The 27,942-nt window shown below is 42.9% G+C and overlaps 1 protein-coding gene across 3 annotated transcripts in view; it reads right to left on the bottom strand.

Moving 5' to 3' along the window:
- The window catches only part of SORCS2 (sortilin related VPS10 domain containing receptor 2), a 2,879,055-nt gene that overhangs the window by 407,642 nt on the left and 2,443,471 nt on the right, over positions 1-27,942 (bottom strand). For all 3 annotated transcript variants that reach the window (XM_069632008.1, XM_069632006.1, XM_069632007.1), the window contains exon 12: positions 14,671-14,747. In XM_069632008.1, the coding sequence (XP_069488109.1) occupies positions 14,671-14,747 (77 nt within the window). The remainder of the gene's footprint in view (positions 1-14,670; positions 14,748-27,942) is intronic.

The following is a 27,942-nucleotide window of genomic DNA, read 5'->3' as shown; positions in this document are numbered from 1 at the left end:
TAGTCTTTATTCTTCGTAACATACAAAACAATCCTCTATCGATGTACTCCTAGCATTTCCCACCACTGAATCATTCTTCTTAAGTACAGCATTGTGCCTTATGCATTCTTCTTGATTGATTCATGAGACCTGTTTCTATCATTCATATATGAAATAGTTATGTTTATTGACAACGTATCGTAAAATTGAGTGATACACAAACATTTGAGTAAACATGTTTGTTTTATTATTTATCTACAGTGATGCATCTATTACAGGTAAGGCAGCATTTTCAGCGGCTCATTACTAAGGAAGATGCAATCATGCAGTCAGAAACTCTTAGGGAGTTATTAATGGAGTCCAGAATGAAATCCTGAGGATTTCATGGAACAATTAGAGTTTTGGACTCTTGATCTAAACCTTAATGTCCTAGTAACTCTGTAAGTGTCAATACAGCTATGGATCTCTGAGGTTCAGGCCCTATTCCTCTCCCCTTTTGAGTCGTAGGCATGCATCTTTCACACATCACAATGCAGGGTCTGTCACTTCTGATAGCTGGCTGGGCAATCCCATAATTGTCTCTCTGGGGGCTGGCGGGTTACTCTAATACCTAACTGACAACTAAGCAGCCATTCGTCAAGGGGACACAAAGCAAGGAAAGTGCTCAGTTTGTCATTATTTTGAGGTTGATCTTCACCATTTGAAAGAAAAATATGTGAGCCTCATAAGTGGGGTATTTTGTTTAACCTTAGGGTCACTCGCCTTCCTCTTGCTTCAGTAGCTCATGACTGGACGCGCTGCCAATTTATGAGGGTACTTCCGCTGAAGACCTAGGATATGTTTTATTCTTTTTTCCTGTATTTAAATTCCTTAGGAGAAAATATGTAATTCATATTATTCTCCGGTCTTTTTTTCATATTGTTCACTCCGCTCTTCCAACCTCTACCTACTCTCCTCTCCACCTCCACCCTGTGCCCCTTCTCGCTTCTGCTCTTTCCAACTCCTTGCCCCTTCCCACCGGAACTGCCTTCCCCTTTTCATCCGCTCTACGTACCTCCCTAAAATGTTATCTCTTTCATTCACCTCCTCTTACTTCTTTTAGTATTCTCTCCTACCCCTCCTTTTCCCTTTCCTACTTCCCTTCCCCCTCCCTCTCTCCTTTCTCTCCTTCCTTCTGTCCTGAACGTTTCTCACCATCCTCTCTTCCTTCCTTCTCCCTATTCCCTCTGCCTCCTCTCTTACTTCTACTCTCACCTTCTCTCCCACCCACTATCTCGTCTCTCTTCTTGACCCCTCCCTCCTCTTCTTCCCCTTCCATAATGTAAATTGTTGTTTGTACTGCTTTCTGGTTTAATTCAATTGTTATGTAATGCTTGCCGTATATTGTTGGTTCCTCTTGTAAAGCGTTTTGGATTAAAACGCTATATAAACTCAATATAATACAAATACAAAATATTATTATGTGCTGTGATTTGAGATCTTTTGTTGATGCAAATGTTATTTATATTTCGTGCCAAATGGACATTTTGCTTCTTCGATGTACTCTTATATTGATTGAGCTTTATCATTAAGGGAATATAATGTTGTGGATTCATTATTTTATACAATTGGATTTATTTGCCTAAATGTTTTTATTGTAAGTTTATGATGGTTTTTAACCTTTGAAATAAAGATTACTACAACGGCGACACTGGAGCACAGCTCAAGCCCATTATGCAACCACCAACTAATTACTTTCAGTACTTCCTTAAAGTACTAGAAAACGCCCTCTTGGATGAATGCTCGTTCTCAGGAGATACACATGCACATATCAGCATCCAATATGCCACCGTTACTCTTTACTATCCTTATCCCCCGCTTCCTCACAATGCACATTATTGCAGCATTATTGCTCAACCAGGAACAGATTAACATTGATATCATTTACAACTTTTTCAAATTTCATTACATTTTTTAATGGGGAGCAGGCAAAACCATGAACACTTTTCACAAGGAGGTACATGATTCACTACACGTTTTCATCAGACGTGGAGCTGTTCAGAAAACAAACAGGAGGCCATATTTGAAGCTTTTTTGAAAACATTTTTTCATATTCTGTTTTTCCGTGTTATTTTTATATACAGTGCCAGGCCTCAATGCAGATTCAGCGTGCACTGTCACACCCACATTGCTTAGACGAGTCACGATAACCAGTGATTCATTGGTAACCACAGTTGATTTTTCTTTAACATCTAAAGCCCCAGTGTCACAGCAATGTACCTCATCATCATCACCCTCGCCACCACCATCATGGGATGGCCCTCCGTGTATTTTAAGTCTTCTTATGCGCAACAGGTTCAAAAGCATGTCCAGTTGTATTATTAGCTGTATAAATGTGCACATGCGGGAAGGAAGAATTCTAGTACTATACTCTAGGTCACACAGTTATTAATATAACCTTCTAAAAACTATTTTGATTGCACGGCAGTGCAGCTAATGTGTTTCTAAGTGGCAGTTACAATTATACCGGTACTCCCTGTGGGTCTAATCATTTTGCAAGCCCAGTCAAGAAAATAAATCATGGAGCCCGACATATGGTTTAGAATGACATGATAAGCCCCAAGCCGACGGTCCATTAACGTGTCTGGTAATGCCCCCAGGGCCGATAGTGTAGAGGAGCAGTAGCATGCCTCTGCAGGGAATCCCGCACCCCTACATCCTATACGTTGGAAGTCTGAGATTGTGCCCTGTTTGACACCAGCAGTTGTGCCATTACTTCAGTGTATGTTTGAAAGAAGATACCCATTGAGACAACCCTATCGAAGGTATCCCCAAAGGGATGACAATCTGAGGGAGGAACTCCCTGAAGGATTCTGAAAAATCTGAAAAAGAGCAAAGAGAGAAGCTAGTGACGTAACACAAAATATGTGTGATGTCCCGAGATATTGGCTGAAGAGGATGCATGGGTCCTATAGAAACAAATGATTTAGTAAAGAGTCAAGTGAACTTTTAAATATGAAAAAGAAGATCACACGTGCACGAAGTGCTGCAGAGAATCAACTGTTCAATAACTGTACAGACACTGAAACGTAAGTAGACTACGTCATCATAGAAGCTGGCTATATGTAGATAATAGAATGCAGGCAGAGCCACCACTGTATAGAAGCTGGACAGAAGAGAGGGTTATTTGTGTTGCAGCAGAAATAAGCTGAAATCATGGAGCTGCATTGCGAGGCTATCTGGCCTGGTATCAAAACTGAAGCAGCCAAGGTTGGCTATCGATTCTCGAAAGGAGTGAACGTGCAAAGAATGAATTATCTCTTGTTAAGGTGCAAAGAGAGAACACCAATTGTGTCAAGTTGTATTCATTTAAGACATTTAAAACCAGCAAAATGGCCCAAGTCGTGGTCTCCTGTCACATGAGCCAAGGATGAAAATAGAGTCGAACTTGGAGCCCTAGAACAATGATAGTGAGGGCCTGCACTCCTATGTATTCCCAGACACAAGGATACTTTGCAAGGCCAAGTTTAAAAACAATCTTCATGGCAGAAAGCTTGGCTGATGAGATATGTTGGGCTAGTTGGGCAGGGAGATAGAGTCAGGCCCACCTCCTTGCACCTGTGTCTCGGCTTACATACTGTTAAGTGAACCAAATGTTCCAGACATGACACACGAGTGCCAACCAATTGTAGAGGTCTGTATAACAAAGGTCCTTATACTTTGAAGACCACTTGAAAACTGTGTACTTAATGTTTTTAAAGATGACATGTTTTAGAGGTAGGCATATATTGTCCAGCTGTCATTGGAAGGCAATCACAATCCTAGGTACTATGTAATGTATACTTAGATGTTTCCCTTAAGCCTATCACAATCCCTAGTAGGTTTTTCATTGTTTGCCACGTAGTATCACATCTCCTCTGACATATTTTTAATATAAAGTCTATGTTTTGTGAAAACATTACTGAGAGAAATTAAGTGAACGTCCGTTGATGTCCGTTGCAACTCACTGTTTTAGATAATTGATAATAAAACAGTACTTTGTCATCTTTGTAGGTTGGTTCGGTTATTTGGACTCTGAGTTATTATTATTCTGCAAACCCATCCATTGGTTGGCTGTCTCAATGACCATCAAACTGGCTTCAGAGCTGCCAGAAGCACGGGAACTGCTCTCCTGAACATCCGCGAAGACCTGCTCTCCAACCTCGATTCCAATACCCTCTGTGTCATCATCTTACTTGATCTCTTTTCTGCCTTTGACATGGTCAACCATGCCATCCTGCTCAACAGTCTCTGTGATAACCTGATATCACCGATCAGGCCCTGGCTTGGCTGACCTCTTTCCTCTCCAATCGACCCTCCCAGGGCCAACTGGGGTCCTTCCTCTCCTCTATCTCTATGTCTACCTGTGGTGTTCCCCAGGGCTCTAACCTTTCTCCCTGGCTATTTAACCAGTACCTGGCACTTCTTGCCCATCGCATTGCCACTCTCTGCACCCAACTTTCAGTGCTTTACGGATGACACTCAGCTCATTTTCAGGCTCACTTCTGCCACCTCGTCTACTTCTCTCATCTCCAACTATCTGTCTGCTATCCAGGAATGGTGTGCCACCAATGATCAATGCCTTAAAGCCAGTAAGACTGAGATTCTCCTCATCGGCACGCCTGCTCCATCCTTTCCTGTCGCTCTCTGGCCGGCCTCTCTTGGCCCTCCTCCTGCTTTCACATGTGAGGCTAAAAACCTCAGGGTCATCTTCAACTCCACACTCTCCTTCTCTCCTCACATCTCTGACATCTCTAAGAAGTCACACTACCAGCTGCACCCCCTCAGAGGTATTCTTCTTTTCATCTCCTTTCCCCAGAAGCTCACTGTCTCCAGAGCTCTGGTTCTATCTAGGCTGGACTACTGCAACAGCCTCTATCTAAATATGCCTGCCTCTACTCTCTGCCCTCTGCAACTTATTCAGAACAGGACTGCGAGACTTGTCCTGGGACACAAGCCCAGGGATCGTATCCCTCCAGGACTGAAATCTCTGCACTGGCTCCCAGTGGCTGCAAGGATTAAGTTCAAAACCCTTTGCATTGTCCACAAGGCCTTTTTGGGCCTGGTGCATCAATACCTTCAACTCTCTCTTCCTAAAGATCTTCCTTCTCAAGCTCTTCACTCATCCACCTCCAACTCCCTCAGAGTCAGTCACTTCTCCAACCAACAAGTTGGTGGTAGAACTCTTTCTTCGGCTGCAGCCTCCCTCTGGAACAGCCTCCCTGCCTCTCTGAAACTTGAGGAGAACCATCTCCGGCTACGGAAGCACATTCAAGACCTTCCTCTTTGCTTCTGCTTTCTCTCTTCCTCTCCCCTGCTGAACTCCTGACTGAAACTCCTGACTGGTCACCTCGCTACCCTCGGATCTTGGGTTCGCAGGCCCCTCCCCCACCAGTTGCACATCTGCACTGCCTACCGGGGCAACACCTGCACTTGGGAGCTGTTTCTGTATGCCTACAGTCCCCTCCCTGCTCTTGACACTTGATGTCTGCACTTACCCTTGCATTTGCCACTAGCTGGCCGCAACTTTATGCCTGTTGTTCTTATTTATTTTATTTATTTCATTTTATTTTATTTTTTTACTGTTGCTCCTATGCATTGCACTTCCCCTTCCCCCCGCACTTTTCCATTCCCCCCATCCCCTGCACTTGCGCGATCTCAATGTCACCCGGCCTAGTAAGATAGATGTATTCATCTTCCCTCTGTTCCGTCTCCCTTGCCCCATTGTGCCTTGAAACACTTGTGTATGGGCACGTTATAAATGCCATATCATATCATATTTAATCATATCATTGCATGCACGTTACTAAAGGGCCCTAAGCTCAATAATTACAATCTCGAGCATAGTGAGGGCCTTAAGGAAGGCCCCAGGGGCATTACCTGATGCGGTAATGGCCTGCCGGTGAGGGGCGTATTGGCTTATTAGCACCACAGGCCGTTACACCGGGGGACTAATGGTCTTTGGTTTTGGTTCCGAGACGTGTGGCGTTTCACAGCTGAAAAAATGGAAAAAAAATAGCTGCAGCGGACTGGGAAACGCAGTCCGTTTTCCCTTTCCGTGGCCGTCATAGTAAACAAAAGAAATTGCCACCATGTAAGGGGAGAAGGGACTACATGTAGTACCTTCTCTCCTTACATGGCAGCCATTAAAATAAATGAAAACATGTAAAAAAAATATTGCTGCATGGAACAGGGAGAAGGAACTACGGGTAGTCCCTTTTCCCTTACCAAGGTTGTCTGAAGAAAAAAAAAAGAAAGACAGGCTCGCGGGACAAGTAGCAACATGTGTGGGGCTTACCGATAAGGTAAGGCTCGCAAACGCACCAATCGTTGTGTTTGTTTCAATTTTCATTCGGCGTGGCTTGTACTAATATTTGATATGGAATGCCATCCTTGAAGCTAAAGAGGCTCAACACTGATGAAAGCGGCAACGTTTCTCACTGATGAAACATTTATTGTGGTCAGTGTTTCAAATGCTGAACACATATTCCCAGATCCCAATGCATTTAGAGTGCAAAGGCCAGAGTTTTGTGTTGTAGCCCAGATGTGTTGTGACTAAAAGTCCCTACTGTTGCACACCAAGTCGGCTGATTTTTCAAAACGATTGGTGCTCACTAACATTTACCAGCCAATCATCTTTTTGAAAGCAGTTAAGAATTGGACGATTGCGTAAAAAGTGCAGCTTACTACACATCTGCTTAGTAAATCGATGTTCATCCATTTATATAGTTATCCAAAGCTCAATGTTTATGAGAATGTGGATATCAATTTATTTAGAAGGCATTTAAGACAACTCTATATTTGTTTCACACTACTACACTTCAACAGGACTCTATAACACGTGAGGCTTCAAAAACAAGTTTCTTATTTGTCAGATCGAATGTTGCACATTCTTTGGTTGGTCGGTAGACAAATGTCCTATGTCCCCACTGTGTCTGTCCAGGACTGCTGTTGGGTGAAGAACATGCACTGTGATGACGTAAGGTTTTAGTTCGATTACAGATTAATTACCTTCCTGGCTTGTCTTGTTGAACTACAATGAAAATATTGTGTAATTTATACAGAAACCTGAGATTGTGTATTATTATTTTTGTTTTAGAAGGGAAAGGCAATGGCAGCGGTGCTGAACAGAGCCGTCTCGATAAGCATTGCTCAATACTAATTTACTACTAATTGGAGTATTATTAAACTTGTTTTAAAATCCTGGTAAGATATCACTTAAATAATTGGTGTAGTGTTTGCTTGCTCTATGTTGCAGTATGCTGGGTCCCACGATGAAGCACAATAATTCATTTTAAGCCACTCAGAAAAAGTTCTTCACTAAACCGTAGCTAGCTAGGACAGTCCAAGGTTGACGCTACTCACACTGTAACAGCATCCCGCATATCCCATGCAGCACAGAGAAACAGCTACCGTGCACTATGCCGAACATCCCCACATATAAAGATGTGCTATTGCTCCCATAATTAGCATAGCGGGATGTGCATGCTTGTGAATGTAGGTTCATGCAGTCCTCTACATGCTAAGTAGGTTGTTTGCATCATGTTTGCACCTGTTTCTGTTCAATAGTTACACTCTTAGTACATGCAATCGGAGAATGCTCCTGCCATGCATGGTCGGGGAGGGAGATCTGCATTCCTACACATTTTGTCAGCTTTGGACAAGTGCAAAAAGCTGGCAGATTCTAGGGGCATTCGCAGCATCTCTGCCTGCATCAAAATCTGATGGGGGAGCAGATGCCATCACAGGGGCTGGGTAGGGGATTTGCAAATTATGAGCTGTGCTCCTGCTCAGCCATAGAAATCCATGAAAATGAGGTGGCGTATACAAAGCATGCATAAGACTTTTGCTTTTTACAACCCCCCTCCCGCCCTAATTTGAATTGAGCACCTTAATATATAGTTTGAAACGGCTGATACAACAATACATTATTTGGCATAACAGAACTGTCAATACATGCAATAAATAAATAAATAGAGTTTGCAGTCTCGCTTCCGCTTATTCAAGGGCATAATTAAGTTAGCACTTCCATTACAAATTACTGCGGTTAATAATATTTTCATACTCCAATTCCCCATTTGGAAGAGGCTCATGCAATTGAGGGATAAAAAAACCCAACATAGTTCATATTCATGCCATTAAATGTGCCATGAAGCTTGTCCTTGTCTTCTTTGGAATAGATGAAGTCATTGGCCATCATGTTTGAGAAGCAGTGTTCAAGATACCACTTTGTGCGCACTCCATAACCGATTCACCCCCATACTCACATCGTGTCCACCCCTACATGGGGGGGACCACGGGGACCAGCTGAAGAATACGTCTGATGGGTAGGAGGAAATAGTATCCATACCAGCGACATGAACGCAATCTACAGACTTTGAATAATTAAGTAGAGAGTAAAGAGAATACGTAGTCCGCAAGTATGGATCCTGGTGGACAAATCAAGAGAAACATGTATGCCTACTCCACCAGTGGCCATTTAGAAAATATCATGCTATTTCCAAAATAAAGCAACTTAAGGGCCTTTCAATACAGAGGCTAAAAACCTAATTTTCCATTTGATGGATGTGGGTAGAAACATTTTTACCAGCATCTGCCAAATTCCTTTTGTTGCACGTGGTCTGATTGTGGCGTTGCGTCTGAGGCACCCTTATCTGGCACAGCCATCAATAAAGCCATTTCTAAGGCCGTGTTCAAACACAATGATATTGTGCATGAGGTCCCGGTATTGGTGGCAGAACTGTGACCAGGAGCAGAATTTTAAAGAAAGATAAGGATTGTATTTTTTATTTGTGTTGCACGATCATTGTGCATGGCAGACCATTATTATGAAAACAATCGAGTATAAACCTTACAGGGCTCATTACCAAGAGATTCCACAGGATATAGAAACACTATTTGTAGTGGATTGGAGGAATATGCCTTCACATAGTAATCTATTCAACAGGAACTTGCATTCAAGGTGAGTATGGAGGATTTCATGTTTTAAAATAATATGTTGATCTTCTTGGATTGAAAACATCTACTACATCTACTCCTGTGAGTATTGGAATATATAAAAACAGCAACAGCATTATCAGAGATTAAACAATTAGCCTGATGTCCACATTTGATTCTGTAAGTGATTTCAACCCGGCACTCCACCTAAGTCCATGCCTAGCGTGTGATGCATAGATGGAACCCTTAATTATTTATTTATGTCTATAAGTTCTTTTATTTCTGAATGATGTACCCTTATATCACGCCCCTCTCTTTGAATCCCCCCCGGTCACACTGAACCAGGAAGCAGGCTGTTTTGCAAAGTTAAAAAGATTTATTTGATGGATTTCACTATATATATATATCACACTATTTAATATTTATACAAGGATCACCAATGGGGTGATGTCACAAGAAATCGCTTTAATCATATGGAGTAATAATAGGGAAATAATGCAGCATGGAATAATACTTTGTGTGGGTTCAATCAAAATGCAATGTGATTATTCTTTCCCCCTGCACACTACTCAATCCTCCCAATATGCAGTATAAAGAAATGGAAGGAGAGAAAACAGGTTTCAGGAATACACACTCAACACATACAGTCTCAATCCCAACTTCCCCAGCAACACAGAGAAAACAGGAATGATTGCAACTTGTCAAAATGGTTTTGAATGTGGCTTTAAATGAATGGTTCAAAACACTGAAAAATGGATTTAATTCACTAAATTGGTTTCAAAACTAGTGGGAGCCGCTTTGTATAGTTTCAGATAAACACTAGCATTGATTATAGAATAACTAGTAGGTTGAAAACTTAATTCTGAGGTCGGATGCAAAGAACAGCTGTTTTACACGTGATGAAATTGAGGCAAATGAAAAATTTGCGGAAAACTTTTCCACGTGCGGTAAACATGATGGTGGAAGAACTGTGAGGAGTAGGAATGCGGTTTGGGATTCGTTGGAAAGCTGAGGATGGTAGCTCCAAGTAGACACACAGAGGTTATGAAGGTTTTTGTAGAGGCCGGTTTTTTTCAGAAAGGTTCCAAATTTGTAAAAGAAAGATTCCCTTTTGAAAATTACAAACAATATTTCTTTACACTAGGAAGACTATGAAGCCACAAGCTACACGACAGCACACACAGTGACGTCTCTGGATGGTTTTTGCCCGCCGAGACGCTTGCCTTTCTTCAGAAACTATATTAGCGCCAAGATGATTTTAACACTACTATTACCAAAGGACTATAGGGATGAGAGAAAGATTCAGGTAAGACGAAAGATTTTCTACATTGCAGTTCTGGATATAATGGATGGCTTTGGATACGATTAGTTAAGGATAGGATACTGGCTAGGGACAATTCTATGCTATAGATACTCACTACTACTGTTTGGAATGGACCCGTCAGGGACCTGGTCAAAGATTTCTGGACTGGAATTCTGCTAGCCCACCGGACTGGACCCAAGGCGCTCTGGTTCTGCACTCAGCATGTCACTCTGGACACTGCGTGGCACTTTGGACTGAATCTGACGTGTTGGTTCTGGGTTGCAGCTATCTGGTTACAGCTCTGCTCTACTGGGTTGAATCGCTGGATTCTGGCAAGAATACTTAGCAAGAAAGCAGAAACGGCACAGCCAGGCTGTTCTTTTTGCTCCCCTTAGAGGTCTGGGGTAAAATCTGGTTTCAGGATTTTAAAATGCCAAGCTGAGAAAAGGTTCAGCTTTGGAAATGGGCCTTTCTGTTTTCAAAGTTCTGGAGTCTTGGATATGGATTTCTCTTGCAAAGTGCTCTGCCAGCAATCAATTGATGGGTGAATGTGTGTGTCTGTGTAGGTCCTAAGATGTCTCTATTTATGTATTTCCTAAAGGGGTGGGTAGGCTGAATTGTACTAGGCACACCCTGTAGGGATTCTATTGGTTAGGGAATTTCCTTTCCCCTGATTTGAGAAGGAAACATGGTGTCATGATGACGCTGTATTTTAGGATTCAGGGAGAACCTCCCCTTTGTTTCTGCACAGAAAATCTATTTTTCATACAAGGCATATTTACAATTTTACCACTTTGCTAGCAATAGCATATTTACATCACAGATTTAGTGAAGCAAGTATTCATCCGAGTCGGTGAGAGCTTTGGTTCAGATTTGACAGTTTTTCGCAATTTTTGTCTGGTACCCAATGTCAGATTTGTTCACATTTTTATACATATGTGCACATGACATCTGGGCATAATCCTGTGAAGTTTCATTTTTCTGGCAACACCACAATTGCTACAAAACCACAAATTCTGTAGTCATGTCTCGAGCATAGCACAGAGTTCAGAGTAGTTTCAAAATGTGACCAAGATTTTCATGTTAACAACACTATATTTTACACATTTTTACAATTCTGCACGGTCCTCTGTCAGTCCTTTTAAAAAAAATACTTTCTTGTGGTTTATAGATACACGTAACTGTATGTCCTGTCCCCAAAGTTTTGGTGGGTCAAGAGCAATCTCCGCTTCTCTTCCCTCTGGCAGGAGTTTCTGTTGACACTTGCATTTGCATTGTCTTTTCAGCCAAGGAAACCCTTTGTCTCTCTCAGGTGCAGCAGAGCAAAATCCCCTCCCCTTTTCATTAACATCTGACTGAGAGTTCTTGGGGCAGAGATCAGAAGGAAGGCACCCTTTGTTTGGGGCACGCTGTGGAATGTTCTTTGAAGTTCTTTGGCTGGTATCAGTTCACTTTAAAACCCAACTTGTTTAAATTTATCTTTGATAAAATAAACTTACATTTTCAAAAATAGACACACAGATCTCTAATTCCAGTCTTTTTAAAACATAGAGATTGAATGATTGCAACCTATATTGCTTTTGATGGCATGTCTCTTCTTTTCAGCAGTTTGATTTTGATGCACAAGTTTAACTTCTAATGCACTTAACTGACAGCTGTTACACAGGCAGTTGGCGGTACTGCGCCCATTTTCTGACAGATTTCCACAGACAAGCACACTTTTTAATGTGGATATTTTCTGATGGATTCTGCTTTTCTTGACATTGTGTGCTTATGTGGATTCCTTAATTAAGGTGATGGTTAACACCCAGAAAGGATGTTGGATCTTTTCTCATGTTTGGGAGCCATGATTTTGCAATTTCACTAGCCAAGGAAAAAAAGGATTTCAGAGCACCTTTGGTTTTCCTCGCAATAAAGATCTGCCTTTCCTGTAGTTTCCATTTTCCCTCCGTGGGCAGCCCAATGACAGGTTTTGGCATTGTGGTCTCCTGTTCCCCACTGACACAGGCAAAGTAGATTGGCAGCCAACTTTTCCGGTTTCACTGCGCAATTCTCAGGGGTTTAGAACGCATTGGGCTTTTTGCGGCCATTTTGTTGGTTCTGGTGAAAGCAGCACACAGTGATGTTGCAGGGCAGAGCCTAGTGGGTCAACACATCCCACAATTCTCACATAAATTGTGCCATACTTTCATTTATTAAGGAGATATTTGGAGAGGAGAGACTCTCAAGTGCATATTAACGCATTATCCATTATCATATTTCAAATTCTGTCAAACTAACAGGCCTAGAATTCACAGAAGTCAGCTTGCAAGTTAGAATCAAAGCCGCAATACTATTAGGAGTCATGAAATAATTTCTTTCAAATATATACAACTGGGATGGCAGCATTGGCCCCTGTAACACACACCAGTGATGGGTTTGCCCCGCAATGGCAGTATTTACCCTAGTAATAACACATCTCTGAAGGCTTTGCCCCAGCCAACAATGGCGCCTGTAAGAAAATACCTGTGTTATGTTCCATCATTTGCCATGCAAAACTATGTTGTTTATACTAAGCATAGGCATAGTAGAAAGACTTATATTAACCACAGTAGCAAACGTCTTTTCACTATCTCCATGCTTAATGTAATCACACACAAAACCCAAATAAAACCCATTTTCAATGTTACATGGTATTTCCTGGTTATATGGGCTTTAGTTAAGAGATTTTTGTCAAATTACAATGGATCACCATTTCAAAATGGACTGCAATTTCACTGCAGCGAACAGATACTTTGTTAACAATGTCTGTACTTAATGTAACAGTGTGAAAAGCATAACTTGCTGACTTGTTCAGCATTAAAAAAGTAATTATTATGGCCTTTTATTAAACATTATCAAATTACAGTTCGTTCTGAGAGGTGATAACACCATCTCAAAACTTGCTGTTATTTCACCAGAAAGTACCTAAATAATGCTGCATATCTAGTAAATATCATGCAGTTTACGATTCGCATTGTACTAAATCAAGCTTAGACTATATGAGTTAATTATGTCCCCATACATAATATCCCCATACATAATGTCACCGGGAAAAGCCATTGCCGACATTATATATGGTGACATTATGTATGGGAACGGGTTGCTGGGATGTTCAATGTAATACTGTCTCTGCAAAAACAGCGACTTTTTTGTCAGGAGACATTTTTGCGGGGACATTATTACATGGAACCGCATAGAGCGAGTAACAGGAAACAGACTTCCTTTCAAAGTGATGAATAGATATCTTTTTACAATGTCTTCTTAATGTAACTTTGACATGCCCCCTGACCTCCTTACGCTCCATGCCCCCTATGTCTACATACATCTGTCTCAACAGCATGTATACTGCGGCCAAACATAATTTTCCCATAGATTCCTGTGGCTGGGTGGTATTCCATATCCACAGGAAGAAGACAAGTCCGCTCACATCATAAGGCTCCACAACTTTAATGTTGCCACACTAAAATGCATGCTATTTTGATTAGTGATTCTCAAAACGTCATGTAAAAGATGCGTTTGTGCAGTAGTTTTTCTGCACTTGCTAAAAGTGTTCTTGGGCAGAATCTGGTTGAGTGGAAGTCACATCCTCGAGCCATGCCTTACTCTTGCCGGGATGTTCTCTGATATCTGCTTTGCCTGTAGATGTTTCCCAGGTTCCTTGCCTGCGCTGTCGCAGGGGATTGCGCCTCCAATGCAAGGGTCCCTTCTGATCTCTGCTTGGATTGCTGTACAGTTTGCATTAGTGTTTGAGGTTTTGTCATGCTCACTCCTCCAACAGGGGTGAAAATGTTACATGGGCATTTACAGTGAGGAGCCTTTCAAGGCCGAAACAGTAAATGATGTCTATATAACAATTAAGCATGGGCTAAGTGGCAGAGGTCTGATTTAACCTATGTACACAATGCAATTTTGAGTCTTCTTGAATGATTTGAACCGTTTGCAGCTGAAGTTCAAAATGATTTAAAAAAATGCAACACCTGCTTCCAGGGTCTGGAATATATAAGAGTACCCGTTGGATCAAACCTTTGGCAACCTTTTCAGTTTTTCTTTCTCTTTTTTACACAGTATTTTGTTTTTATTGTGGTTTTATCTTATTTCATATTATGTTATCGTGTCATAAGTCTTTATTAAGGTCAAACGAGTTAAAACCTGAATAGAACCAATAGTTTCTTAAGTTCTGAACCAATTTCAAACCACAAACAAGTTGAACTGAGTATTTTAAAATTCAGCTTAATTTCCTCAAAGGGCATCCATTTTGGGATTCGAATCAGTCAAAATGATTTGAATCATGTTTTATAATGATGTGAACCATGATTCAAGTTGAGCATTTTAAAGCTTCTCCAATAGTTTCCAGTGACAAACATTAAACTAAAGGCTGTGCTCATAGCTTTCTGCAATGTTTGATGTCTTACCTGTCTCCATGTATTGCCACAGTCTGAAGTGACGTACATTTCCTCCTTGTACTCAACCAGTTGCGAGCCCAGATTTCCTAAACAAATAGCAACAATTAAAGTTTAAATTTAGTTGACATACATCAATATTGCATATGAAAAAATAGATTTTGTGATTTACAAAATAATGCAATCTGATGGGGTAATCTCAATTTGACACGCAGTTCAAACTATTTGTATGTTTAGTGCTCCTATTTGAGATTATAGAAGTCCTATCTTTGTGGAAAGCTTCTTTTACCTTAATTTTATTTTAAAAAGTCATATTTTTAAGATTGTTTTCTTTCCAAACCCTCCACCCTTCAAAAATACAAGAATCTGAAGCGTATCTGAAACTTTAAATGAGACCTAGTCATTAAAACTTCGTCACTGGAGATGAGACCTACTCAGCAGTTTCTAGGAGTCACAGGTTCACGTGAACACTAGACGCAGACACATTGTAAGCTATGGCTTCTGTGTAACTGTAAGCATTGTGTGCAATTAATGTCATACAGTGAAGATAACAGAAGGCAAATTATAAACTCATTCTCATCTTCAAAACCATGCATGGACTTGCTGCGCATTACCTATCCTCCCATCTCACACTCTACTCTCCCCCTCGTTCCCTACGATCATCCTCGGCTCACCTTCTTGCCACCTCTCATGCCCCTTCTAAGAGGAGCAGTTGGACATACTTTCCCTAACTCCCACCCCCTCTCCGCCATTATACTGGAACAGTAGGAGAAGAGCCTGCCACATGGTTGAACAAAAATCTGACCAAGTACAATTTCACTTCCAGAACAACCAAATTCCAGACGTGACAGTAATAGCAGTAGGACAACAGACTGGTGATGGGGGGTCCTCTCTATTTCTGAAAATCAACCTTCCTTCCAGTTTAAAGTGGTATTCCACACTGGAAAGAAATACCCTGAAATTCTTTACTAATCCACAATCAGAAACTCCCACTCCTATAGTCCAGAAAGATGGGAAATCAGCTCAGAGCCTGGCTGATATTCAGCAAATTGGAGAGCAGTTGTTCATCCCTGTTCAGTTAAATGATGGGAAGGACTCTGTTCTCGCTCGAGTGTGCATGAACAACGGTAAGAGCTTCATCAGCGAAGCCATGTTCCGCCAACTCCCAAAAGATCCAGCCATTCCCACATTCAAACTGATAGACAAATGGGAAATGGACCTGGAAGCACCTAATTCCAAACAGCTCCTGCCAAGCAGGTGTATGCTCAAAATCTCGATTGGCAACAAGAGCATAGTCCATAATTGTTGGGTCGTGTGAGACGTCACTGCCGCCTTTTACTTAGGCAGTGACATTCTCAATCGCTTTGCCATTAGTTTGGACCTAATAAACTTCAAAGCTTGGTCCCGATTAGCGGATAATCCCATGGGCTTTGATGATCCAGAAAAAGCATTTAGGTCAGCTCAATTGCTACCTTATGCAGTTGAAATTCAGATTAAAGAGGAAGTCACTATCCCAGAAAGGACCTGACAATTCTCCCTGGAAGTGAAAGTTAAAAGAGGACAACATTTGAAAAACCCTGATGCTTACATACATCTAAATGCTTCTCTCCAACAGCAAGGGTTAGGGGTAAACCCAACACCATTAGTCAACATAGAACATGACACCATTCTAATAGAGGTGGATAACAGCGACTTAAAGAGTATTACTCTAGCCGCAGGCACCATTATTGGAATGGCGGTTGATGACCGACATTTTTCCATTGATTTAGGAAATGAACTGTTAGGACCAATCCCCAAGGACTGTTTTGACAGTGACAGTGATGGCAATACAACACCAGACAGGATTTTTACCCGGCATGGGGGGGAACATTCTGGTGTACACTTCCTGCCCCTATGGTAAGGAAGATGTGACTTGTGACTTCAGGAGGGATGAGGTGATTTTCCAGGTCCATGAGGGTTGCCTTTCCCACCTGAGGCCTCCAGTCCAAATCAGCACTCTGACCAGGGACTTCTCCACCCAGCTGGAGGAGGCCGCTGAGATAGCCAAACCAGAAGTCTTTCCAGGCTTCAGGCAGATGGTGGAAGAGAGAGTCACCCTAGCTGATGCCTGTGTGACTCTGGAACAGAAGCAAAAGTTGAAACAAGTTTTCTTGGATTTCCAAGATCTCTTTGCGGTAGACTCATATGACTGTGGTCGCACCGACATCCACACAACGACAATCCCCACGGACCCTGGAATGACTCCAGTGTTTGTGAAGCAATATCGCTTGCCTCTCGCATCCATGGAGTCCCTTACTGAAATAATTAAGAACCTTGAGTCCCGGGGAATAATCCGTCCAGTCCACAGCACTTTCAATAACCCGGTGCTGGGAATATTGAAGCCAAACGGCCAGTGGAGACTCTGCGCCGACCTTAGGGAGCTCAACAAACGGGTCCATAATTCCCGATGGCCTCTGCCCTACATTGACCAAGGGCAGGCCCAGATTCAGGGGTCACAGGTATTGACAGCAATAGACCTGACCAATGGATACTGGACCGTGCCTGTCAGTAGGGAGGACCAATACAAGCTGGCTTTTACCTTTGGGGGCCAGCAGTACACATGGACCCGGACTCCCTTCGGATACCTTAACTCCGGCAATGAATTCAACATTTTCCTACACAAGGCCATGCCCCACCTGGGTGCAAGGGGTAACCTGGCTTATGTAGATGATGTCCTCATCAAAAGTTCATCTGTGGAGGAACACATAGCGGAGATCCGTTATGTTCTGACCCAGTTGAGGGCCGCCGGAGCAAAACTTTCCTTTCAGAAAGCACAGTGGTGTAGAACCCGTGTTAATTTCTTGGGGCATGAGATTACTCCTCAGGGTCTCTGTCCCCAGGAAAAGAAGGTGGAAGACCCCACAACTCTGCGGGAACTAAGGAGCCTCCTTGGACTGACTAATTACAGCAGAAAGTTCATTGAGGGCTACGCAGAGATCACCAGACCCCTGATTCATCTCCTGAAGGGGGGGGTCAAGTGGGAATGGGGTCCAGAACAAGCCGAGGCGGTAAAACAACTCAAAAGAAGCCTCTCACAAGCGCCTTGCCTAGCTTACCCTGTCAGAAACAAGGAGTTCTTCCTGGAGACGGGGTTCTCTAATACGTGCTTGACGGCAGTATTATACCAAAAGCATGACAAGGTCAATAAAGTAATCTCCTATGCGAGCAAAACTTTATCCTCTGTGGAGGAAAAATTCAATGATTGTGAGAAGGCACTCCTGGCAACGGTGTGGGCATTGAAGAATTACCGCCCGTTTATCCAGGGGGAACACATCATAGTGGAGACTCCACACCAGCCTCTGCAATATCTCCAAAGTGATAGAATCCGGGCCGGAAATGTGAGTAATTCCCGAATTACTTCCTGGATTCTGTCAATGCAAGGCTTTCCTGTGGAGGTCAGATATGGCCAAAACAAGAAGAGTCCCCTCGCACAAGGTCTGGCCGACTTGCATGATTGTGCCAGAGAAAACTGTCTCGAGGACGAAAGTCTAAAAATCAAGGACAACACGGAGGCATACCTTGATTCCCCACACAAAGTCTTTGAAGAGGACAAGTGTGAGGGAATGCCCACTGTCTATGTGGATGGATGCTCTTACCATGTTGACAATGACGGGGAGAAAGAACTGGTGGCTGGCGTAGGGGATGCATGGGTGAAGGAGTTCCCAGAACCCTCTGCTGGATACAAAATTGGTCCCCGAAGTAGTCAGGTGGCAGAATTGATGGCTGTGCATCAGGCCATCCTCACTGCTGTCCAGCATCAACTCCACAAACTGGTCATAATCACAGATTCTGATTATGTACGGAACGGGTTCGTGGAGCACCTGGTTAATTGGAAAACCAGAGGCATGTTATGTGCTAACAACAAACCCTTGAAACATGGGAAGTTGATCCAAAACATTGATGATCTGGTCACATCGAATGGGATGACCATTTACTAGAAAAAGATCAAAGGTCATTCCAAAGTAGAGGGACCAGACAAAACTGGAAATGACTTAGCTGATCAGCTGGCCAAAACCGGGGCCATCCAAGGGGATCTAATAGAAATAGAGTCCCTGTTGGGGGAAATCAAGGTCACTGCTATCGCTAGGTCCCAGACAAATGCTCACAATGATCTTTCAACTGCCCAATGGAGCAAGGAGACTCCTGATGCTGATTTGATTACAGCTCAGAAGGGGGATCCAATTATTGGTAAGTTTTACCAACACCTTGAGGACCCTGAGAACTTTCCCCTGACGGATACCGATTACATTGGGAAAGAGGACCTAAGAGTGTTGATGAAATGTCCAAAAATGTTCCGGATCCAAGACGGTTTGCTGGTAAGGAAATCCCAAGCTGGCAATGATCAGTGGGTGGTTCCTACCTCATTCCGAAGCCTGATGTTAAGTCACGCCCATGATGCGGCCACCGCCGGTCATAGGGGGTTTCACACAACACTGGAAATCTTAAGAGAGGTTGCATACTGGCCACACATGGGGCAGGACCTCAAACAATACTTGAAGGGGTGTCTTGTGTGTGCACAATTTCAGCCAACATCCCTCACACACCGGGCACCTCTCCAAAAGAGGGGAGTGACACTGCCATGGTCAGATTTTCAAAGCGACTTTGTAGGCCCTGTGATTCGCTCGTCTAGAGGAAACAAGTACATGTTGACTGTTACATGCTTGTTTACCAAGTGGGTGGAATGTCTCCCAGCCCCAAACTGCAAGGCAGAAACAGCAGCTGCCCTGATGATTAACCACATCTTTTCCCGTTTTGGTCTACCTCAAAGGATTGAGTCAAACAGAGGTAGCCACTTCACCAGTGAAGTAATGACCAAGATGTGGGAGATACTGGGGGTCAAAAGGAAGTTGCATATTGCTTATCGGCCAGCTTCTTCTGGGGCAGTAGAGAGATATAACCGAACCATTGTGAGCATCTTAAAAAAGTTTGTGGCAGATTCTGGGCCAAGTTGGGATATCCGATTACCTCTGGTCCTAATGGCCATCAGATCTACCCCTTCATCTGCAACCAAAATGTCACCATTTGAGTTGATGACTGGGCGCAAGATGGTGCTTCCTCAGCATTTGCTCTACAGGACCCAAGAGCAGACACTAATAAATGCCTCCACAACTCATGAGTATGTGGAGAATTTAAGGAAACACCTTCAACATGCTTTTGCCTATGCTCAGCGGAATCTAGAAAGATCAGCCGAGAGTATGAAGAACCACTATGACCTGAAAACTTCCAGGAAGGAATATCAGGTGGGGGACCGGGTCTATCTATACAATTTCCAAAGGAACCAGGCCAAACAGCGAAAATTTTTGCCTACATGGAAGGGACCCTTTGAGATTATAGACAAGATCTCCCCTGTGGCCTACAAGATCCGCATCCCCAAAGGCGATTTGGCAGAGGGGGAAGACAAGTGGGTACATATAAATCAGCTAAAGTGTTGCCATCCCAGGCACACTCTGCAGCAACTGGAGGAGTCCTCTGCAATACCAGAGGGGGCCGCTCCAGAGTAATTCAGTTCCAAACTTAAAATATCCTACGTATAGCCTATCAAATTCTGTGTTTCTCAAGTTTATGTGTTCCTGTCTCTTAATTTAAAAAAAATGTGCATGTTCATATCTGTTGAGTTCTAAAATATATATGCCACCCCAATATATCAATGGTGGGGGAGAAATGTCCATGAATAGGTATTGCCGCTTTTCCTTTGTCGTCCTAGGAGAAAGAAAACCTGGAGACTGGCCTAGGAGGACGATCCGGAGACTGGGAGCAGAGACCCAAGGGGCCCGGGGTACCGCCCAATATTCCCATCAGGACCGGTGAGGAGAACCGATTGATCAATACCGGATGGAGGAAAAGATGCTGAACTGTGCCATTTGCAGAATTGGAAGAAGATTATGCGGACATACCAGTGCGTGGGTCATCACCTTTTGTGCACCCGACTCCCCATCGACTCAAATTCAAAGTGCAGTCACATGGGGGGGCCTTGTTGGGTGTCCTGACCCACGTTTGAGCTATCATGCTGCAACATTTGGTGCTGTGGGCTTAGAAAATCCAAGATGGCCAAAAAGCCCACATGTGCGCCAAAATCCAGGAGAACCACACAGTTTGTGCACACTAAAATGGTTGCCTAACTTGCCACCCACCAGTGCGAGCAGGATGGGCCGGGGTGCCATGAGTGAAATGTGTGCCAAAGGAAAAACCGCACTTTAAAATTACCTTTGGTTTCTCTGAATGCCAGCTCAAAATGCCTATTTTCAAACATTGCAACACATCCAAAAATCTCACTGAACACCAGCGGACATCTGGCAGAATGAAGTAGGTGTGCATACTAAATCTGGGAAGTTGAAGAGCCCCAAAACAATGTTCATAACAAGACTGGCTGAGCTCTGCAGGTTTGCAGCAGCCTAACTGAAACTGGATTTAAAACTACCAAAAATCGAAAATGTTTAAATTAACTGAGTGACCTACTTTTGAGTGTCACATAGTTTGTAACTGTTAAAATGACATAGTTTTGAACTTAGAATCAGCATTCTAGCTGCATATGTAAAAATTGTCTTGACTTAAACTGGGGAACAAAAAGTGACATTTTACCTGAAACCTGGCTTAAGGAAACTGGAATTCTGCCAGACAGCTACCCCCGACAGGAGTGGGGGCTTGCCCAACAAATGCATTCCCAGGCCTGGCTGCATTCTGTTGCTCCTGCCAAAAGGAGGTCACAAACTCTCTGATTGAATTACCAGGGGATTGCAAGAAACTAAAGAAAGGGCCCAGGCAGATGGTTTATTAGGGTGGTCGTAAATGGCTTGCTTTTGAACAAAGCCCTGCCTTGACTCAGGCAGATGGTTTATTGGGGGGACCGTCAAACAGCTTCCTCTTGGCAGAAGCTGGGAGGGGCAGGGTCTCTGAGCTTGGCAGAAACTGGATAAACTGGTTTCTATACCATGTGACCTGAAAAGACACACCCCTGTTGGCCAGAATATGATTCTAAGAAAGATGTATAACTCACAGTGCAGACTTGTCAAAATTATTTAAATGATACCATAATTCTTGTGATTTTTCGGTGCACGTTTTAAGACGCGTTGGGAATTTGTGTGATGTTCTGGGGCAAAACCCTGCTATTTATTGACACCACAGACTCTGTGTTTAAGCTAGAGACATGGGAATTTACTGGAGTATGTATGGACAGGCCGTGTATATGTGTATAATTTTTAATGAAAAACCAATGTTGCAAAACCAGTTAAAAAATGCAAAATGTTGCCAGTTCTGAATGCGAGCTCTTAGAAACATCAGAGTTTGAACAGAGTATACCTCATGTGATCCGTGATGGGTGCATGTAATTTCAAACTACTGTGTATCTATGAAATATGTCTTTAGGTCAAATATAGATTTGTGTGTAATTTGACAGGGGAGTGTCCTTTCTGCAAGCCATTAAATGACATCATTCTGACACACAATCCTGTTCTCCAGTGAGAACGCAAAGAATTCTCCAACCTATCAGAACTCTGAAGGGGTTGGGCCTAGAAAGCTAGCCTCTCCACCCACTTTCAAAAGACATAAAAAGAGACTGCTGGGACAGGTAGAGACATTCAAATCCATTTGCTGCAACGCGCTCTGCCGGACCACACAACATCCAGAAGATACTAGATCCAACACTTAGACTTTAAAACTCCAAAGAACTTGATTCAGAACTCAAATCAGAGGCCTAAACCCACAAACTGAGGACTCTTTTCAGCAGGCCTCACCATCCAGCAAACCTAACAGCGGTAGCAGCATCCAGGAGCCGTGCAGATCAGCGCTGTGTCCAGAGAAAGCTGTGCAGAAAGATCCAGGAGCTGTGCAGAGACGCTGTACCCAGAGACCAGACTGTGCCAGAACCGGTGCCGGACAGAACCAGAGACCAGATCGCTGTGAAGTGCTGTGCGCAGAGACCGTCTGGGGCGAAACCACAACCGAAGCCATCTTGACCCGATCCGTGAGACCTAGACCTTCCAAAACACATTGTGAGTACAGCTAGGACGGGGTGAAACCAAATCTCTTAGTTTCAAGTGATATAATTCAATCTATTTAACCTAAGTAGAACTGCCTCCTAACTGTCACTTGTCAATTCTGAAGCTGCATAGCTGTCACTTGTCATTTTCAAAAACTGTCACCTGTCATTTTCTAGCTGCAAGCTGTAACCTGTCGCTTTGAACTTTTAAAATTTCAAATCCGAAAAACTACCTTTATTTAATCGTCCGTATCTCTGGAACCGTTTGGGCTAGGAACTTTCCTCTGAAAGCTTAGAATCTCAGCTTTTCAACGAACCTAGAACCGACTTGCCACTCCTTATACTTCTGCCGTAATCGTTATTCACGCATTTGCAAATTTTGCCGCGATTTGCGATTTGGTCCGATTTCTTTACTTGTAAAAAGATAGCTGCTTTTGCCTGAACTGCTAAATTTCGTTTGCTTCTTAAGAACCATCCCTGAATCATTGCTAGAGTGAGCCTGAACTAATATTAACTAGATACCACTCACCCTGAACCTCCTGAAGGGAATTAAAAGCAATTTCAGCATATTTCTCACTGCATTGTCACCATATTCAAAGCATTTTGCCTGTGTTTCAAAACTCCTTCTGTAGTCTAAGCTTGCTGGGGTGAACTGAATTGCATTTCTAAGAACTGTGTGCTCTCCTCTTCATTTCCTTACATTGCATAAAGGGGGGGAGTGGATTGCCAGAGAAAAGTGATTACATTGTTTTGTTGAAATCATATTGAGTATTTTCTGTATTGCATTTTCATTCAACATTGCATCCATCTGAAACTAGATAAAGCATTCTCTACCACCTTATTCTTCTGTTCCTATTCCCAAGCGTGCTACCTCATCCTTTATACTACTCCTGGGTAATCAAATCAGTTTATTCGTAGAACATTACCCATTGTTGTTAACTGCTCATGTTCTGAAGTGTGATATTAATTATTAATTTATTATAAAGTGTGATATATATATATTGTTTACATTCTCAAATAAACCGTTTAAACTTGCAAAACAGAACTACTTCTTGGCTCAGTGGGGTCAGGGGGGGTTCCAAGAGAGGGGTGTTATATAGGGGTAGTGATCCAGAACTCATGAACTGGACATAAAGATATATCAATAAGGGTTTCCATTCAGTATCCCAGACTAGGCATTGACTTAGCTGTAGTGCTGGATTGAATCCTCTTACAAGCCCTATATGGTACTCCATGTGTTATGCTTATACAGCATTGAGTGTATGAGAGAAAATATGCACTCAGTCAACCGTATCAAATGTACCCTCGCACTGAGAGAGTGGAAGGATATTGTGTGAAAGGATGTCAGCACGCACCATTGGACATCATGGAGCACTGAGTGAAATCTGATGAGGGCAGAGTGATGTCATGGAGAAGATGTACAGAGACACACTGAAACGATAAGAAAATACTTAAGAGCGACGATGTACCTGAAGTGACAAGAGATACATGTACGAAATGATAAAGTGATTATATACAAAGAAGACAAAGTAACTTGCTGATCAAAAGTATAAATACGCAGCAATGTAAGGTAGATGAGACATATAGAAGCTTGCTGAAAAGATAATGTGGCAAGGACGGCCATGATATTAAAATGGACGTTGGCTCATGTAAAGATTCAATTCAGCTACCCAAGAGACAGACCAGTGGTGCAGTCTCCGGAGACACTGGAAAACAGCTTTTTGTGCAAAACAAAGAGGTATCTATGTTGGCCTGGGATCAAGGATGCTATTTGAGGAATATCTACAAAGACAAAGGGAGGCAGATGGATTAAGCCATGCATGTGAGACATATTGCTCTTAGATTAAACAAGAAGAAAACATTCACAAGAGCCAAGTATTGGACAATTAAAAGTGTATAAAGTCTATACAAGATGGAGTGAGCAAGTTTCTAGCGGCCAAGAGGAGCAATGACACCCAACATAATTGAATTAAATAGTCTCCTCACATGTGATCCAGAACAAGGACTATTTATTAAGCTTTGGATGAAGATAGTGATGTGCTCGCACTCCTTTGAATGGTCCAGAACAGAGAGCGGGCTACACGGTCAACTACAGATTGGAAGCTTTGGCTCATGGCCGAACTGAAGAGAGATGATTGACGAAATGGGAAAGTGGGGAGTAAACTGATGTCACTCAGGCACCTGGGTTTTGTTTCACTTTAGTGCTGCTAGACGAGCTGAAAGTATGAGCCGAAAGTTTGGCTAGCCGAGCCGAAAGCACACCTTGCCCTCCCGCTCATTTCCGCTCTCTGCCTCTTCTCTCTCCCTAAAGCTCTTCCTCTCCCTCTCTGCACTACTCCCACTCTATGACTATTTAAATCCAACCTCCTAGCTCTCCACCTTGCTGAAGAACCACTTGCATTGCATACTAGATCACCACATCTCCTTGTTGTCCTCTCCCCCTACATCTCTATGTCAACCTCACGGGACTTATCCCTCACTACTTCATCGTAAAATGTAGCACTTCATCCACTATCCCATTTCTATATCATGCTGTACTGTCCTCATCCCTGGTTCATGATTCTACCTCCCATGCATCATCTCGTCTTATAATCACAGCCTCTCACCTATCGTTAAGGACTCTGGCTCCCCACTCTGTAAATGAATTATACAAAGTTTTGTAAGCATTTTTGTGCTGCAAATGCGTGGCTTTTCCCTTTAACTTTCATTAAATAAATACATTTAAAAAATTTGCTATAATCAACACATCAGTAGGGTATGGGTTCGCTCTCTCTCGTGAGCATTGTACCTATAGATCTATTCAAAAGTAGAACTTCATTATGAACAACACATTACTTGAAAGACCAGTACATTGTGTGTCACAAACCATTAGGATTCCTGTAAGGAAACACTGGGTACATGGGACCTCAATCTACAATGCAAAATCTACCAGAGTAATCCACTTTGGCAAAGGTGTCATGCCTTGCAGCTGAGAACGTTAACAACAAATGCAACACTGAAACCAACAAACACATGATCAAAAACTTAGAGAAGGCTCTCACCGGCAGCTACGGGGCGAGGGGCTATATATATATATTGGAAATGGTGGTGTGAATACAAGCGGCAGAAATAGGCAATAGCTGTCAAAGGTAAAATCCGGTACGACAGATTAGTAATACTATTCTGTGCTAAAGTCAACTCTAAAGGGAAGCACTGATTACAAAATTACTGCTACCACAAATTTGGTACTGCTGGCATTGTAGCGGAAAGCACCATCTGAAAAATCTAATATTACAACCCAAAATAGAGTCAACTGTAAGTGGTGCTTCAAAAGTAAAATGCCCATAACCAGCAACTTCAATACAGAGCATGTGTGAAGTGTGGTCACAATACTGTCAGACAACGAGGAAGGATTGGTTTGCCTGAGAAATCGGGCATCCCGCATTATAACTCAGTTTATTGTAATGCAGCGGGTCCTATTTCAGAAGTGGAATGCAAATGGATGGGAGCACCCAGCATTTCTACCACCAATGTCACCTTTTTGCCATCAGTGGTACTCCTTTAGTTGCTTGAAAAGCAAGGAAATATGGATTTCATCCGTTTTTTGATATTGATATTTTATTCATATTGTGCTCATACACAAGTGTTTCAGAGCCCAACAAGGCAAGGGAGGGGAACAGGGGAGAACAAAACAATAATCTTACTATGCCCAGTGACATTGAGAACACGCAAGTGCATAGGAGAGGGGGAGGGGAAAAGTGCATGGAAGGGGGAGAAGTGAAAAGTGCGAAGCAAAGGAGAAATAGATACATAATAATAAATAAATAATAAAGGCAACAAACAGTGGTAGTGAAGCCAGCAATTTGTAAGTGCTAGGTTTAAGGCAGCAGACAGGGCAGGTCTGATAAGTACAGGAAGAAAAAGTGGGGTGTGTGGGTACAGATACAGACCCCAGTGCAAGGGTTGGCCCCGAGGCAGTGCGGGATGGTGGCAGAGTGAGCAGGTACCTGGGCCCGGAGGACAGAGTGTGGCCAGGTGCACAGTGTCAAGAGAGAACAGATCAGCAGGGGTGAAGGGGAGCGAAGGCAGAAGAAAAGAGGAAGGTATTGAGGTGCTTCTGGAACCGGAGATGGTTCTCCTCATGTTTTGAGTGGCAGGGAGGCTGTTCCAGAGGGATTCCCCAGCCGAAGACAGAGATCTACCCCTAGCTCGTTTCTTTGAAAAATGACTGACCCTGAGGGACTTAGAGGTAGAGGAGCGAAGAGCTCGAGAGGGGAGGTATTTGCGGAGGGAGAGCTGAAGGTATTTTGGACCCAGGCCCCAGAAAGCCTAGTGGACAATGCAGGGGGTTTTGAATTTAATCCTTGCATCCACTGGGAGCCAATGGAGAGATTTCAGAGCTGGAGAGGTACGATCCCAGGGGTTGAGGCCAAGGACAAGTCTCACAGTCCTGTTCTGGATTAGTTGCAGAGGTGGTGAGTAGAGGCAGGTAGATTTAGAAAGAGGCTGTTACAATAGTCCAACCTAGAGAGAACCAGAGATTGGGAGCCCATGAGCTTCTGTGGGAAGGAGAGGAAAGGCAGAGTACCTGATGGAACTCTGTTAGATGGAATCACAGGGAGTCCTTTTTGGCCGATAACTTGGAACCCGATCTGCATCGGTTAATTTGAAAGGATACTCTATTTCTTTTGGGAGGACTGCCCAAAACCCTCTTTACCCTACCAGAGTCCCTGATCCACCCCTTCATCTGCTCCTTATATTAATACTCTCCCAGCTGCCTCTTTTCTGACCTCAAAAATAATCAACTCAACATCTGAGTCAGATCATATTTGTGGATGGGTTTCTAGCATTGTCTAGGTCACTGGAAAGTGCTCCACTTGGAATATTTTGACTATCAATGGTAATTACCACTTGTGGTATTTCTTACACAATAGGGGTGATGTTGTCTCCGACGGCTTTCCAAGTAATTTCTCTTCTTTGCATTTGCAGAGGATTAACTGTTTTGCATTCCATTATTGTTATAATTATTTAAAGGGTATCAATATGCTTTCATATAAGCAAAAAAGCAAAAATAACAAATACAATATATGCACATTCTAGGTTAGAATATCACTCCCAAAACAGTGCATGCCTTTTTGTGGACCCCAGACTATGCTATACTTGCAGCAGCACATTTAAAACCATGCATCCTCATCATTTCGGGGACAGCAGCTGAAACACAATTAAGTGCATTCCAGGTGAATATCGAATAATATATCTATTGTAAGGACTCTTCTAAACGCTTCAGGTAC

Source organism: Ambystoma mexicanum, chromosome 6q (genome assembly GCF_040938575.1).
Source record: "Ambystoma mexicanum isolate Mex_15411 chromosome 6q, UKY_AmexF1_1, whole genome shotgun sequence".
Taxonomy (NCBI): Eukaryota; Metazoa; Chordata; class Amphibia; order Caudata; family Ambystomatidae; genus Ambystoma; species Ambystoma mexicanum.
This window is presented reverse-complemented; position numbering and strand designations above follow the sequence as displayed.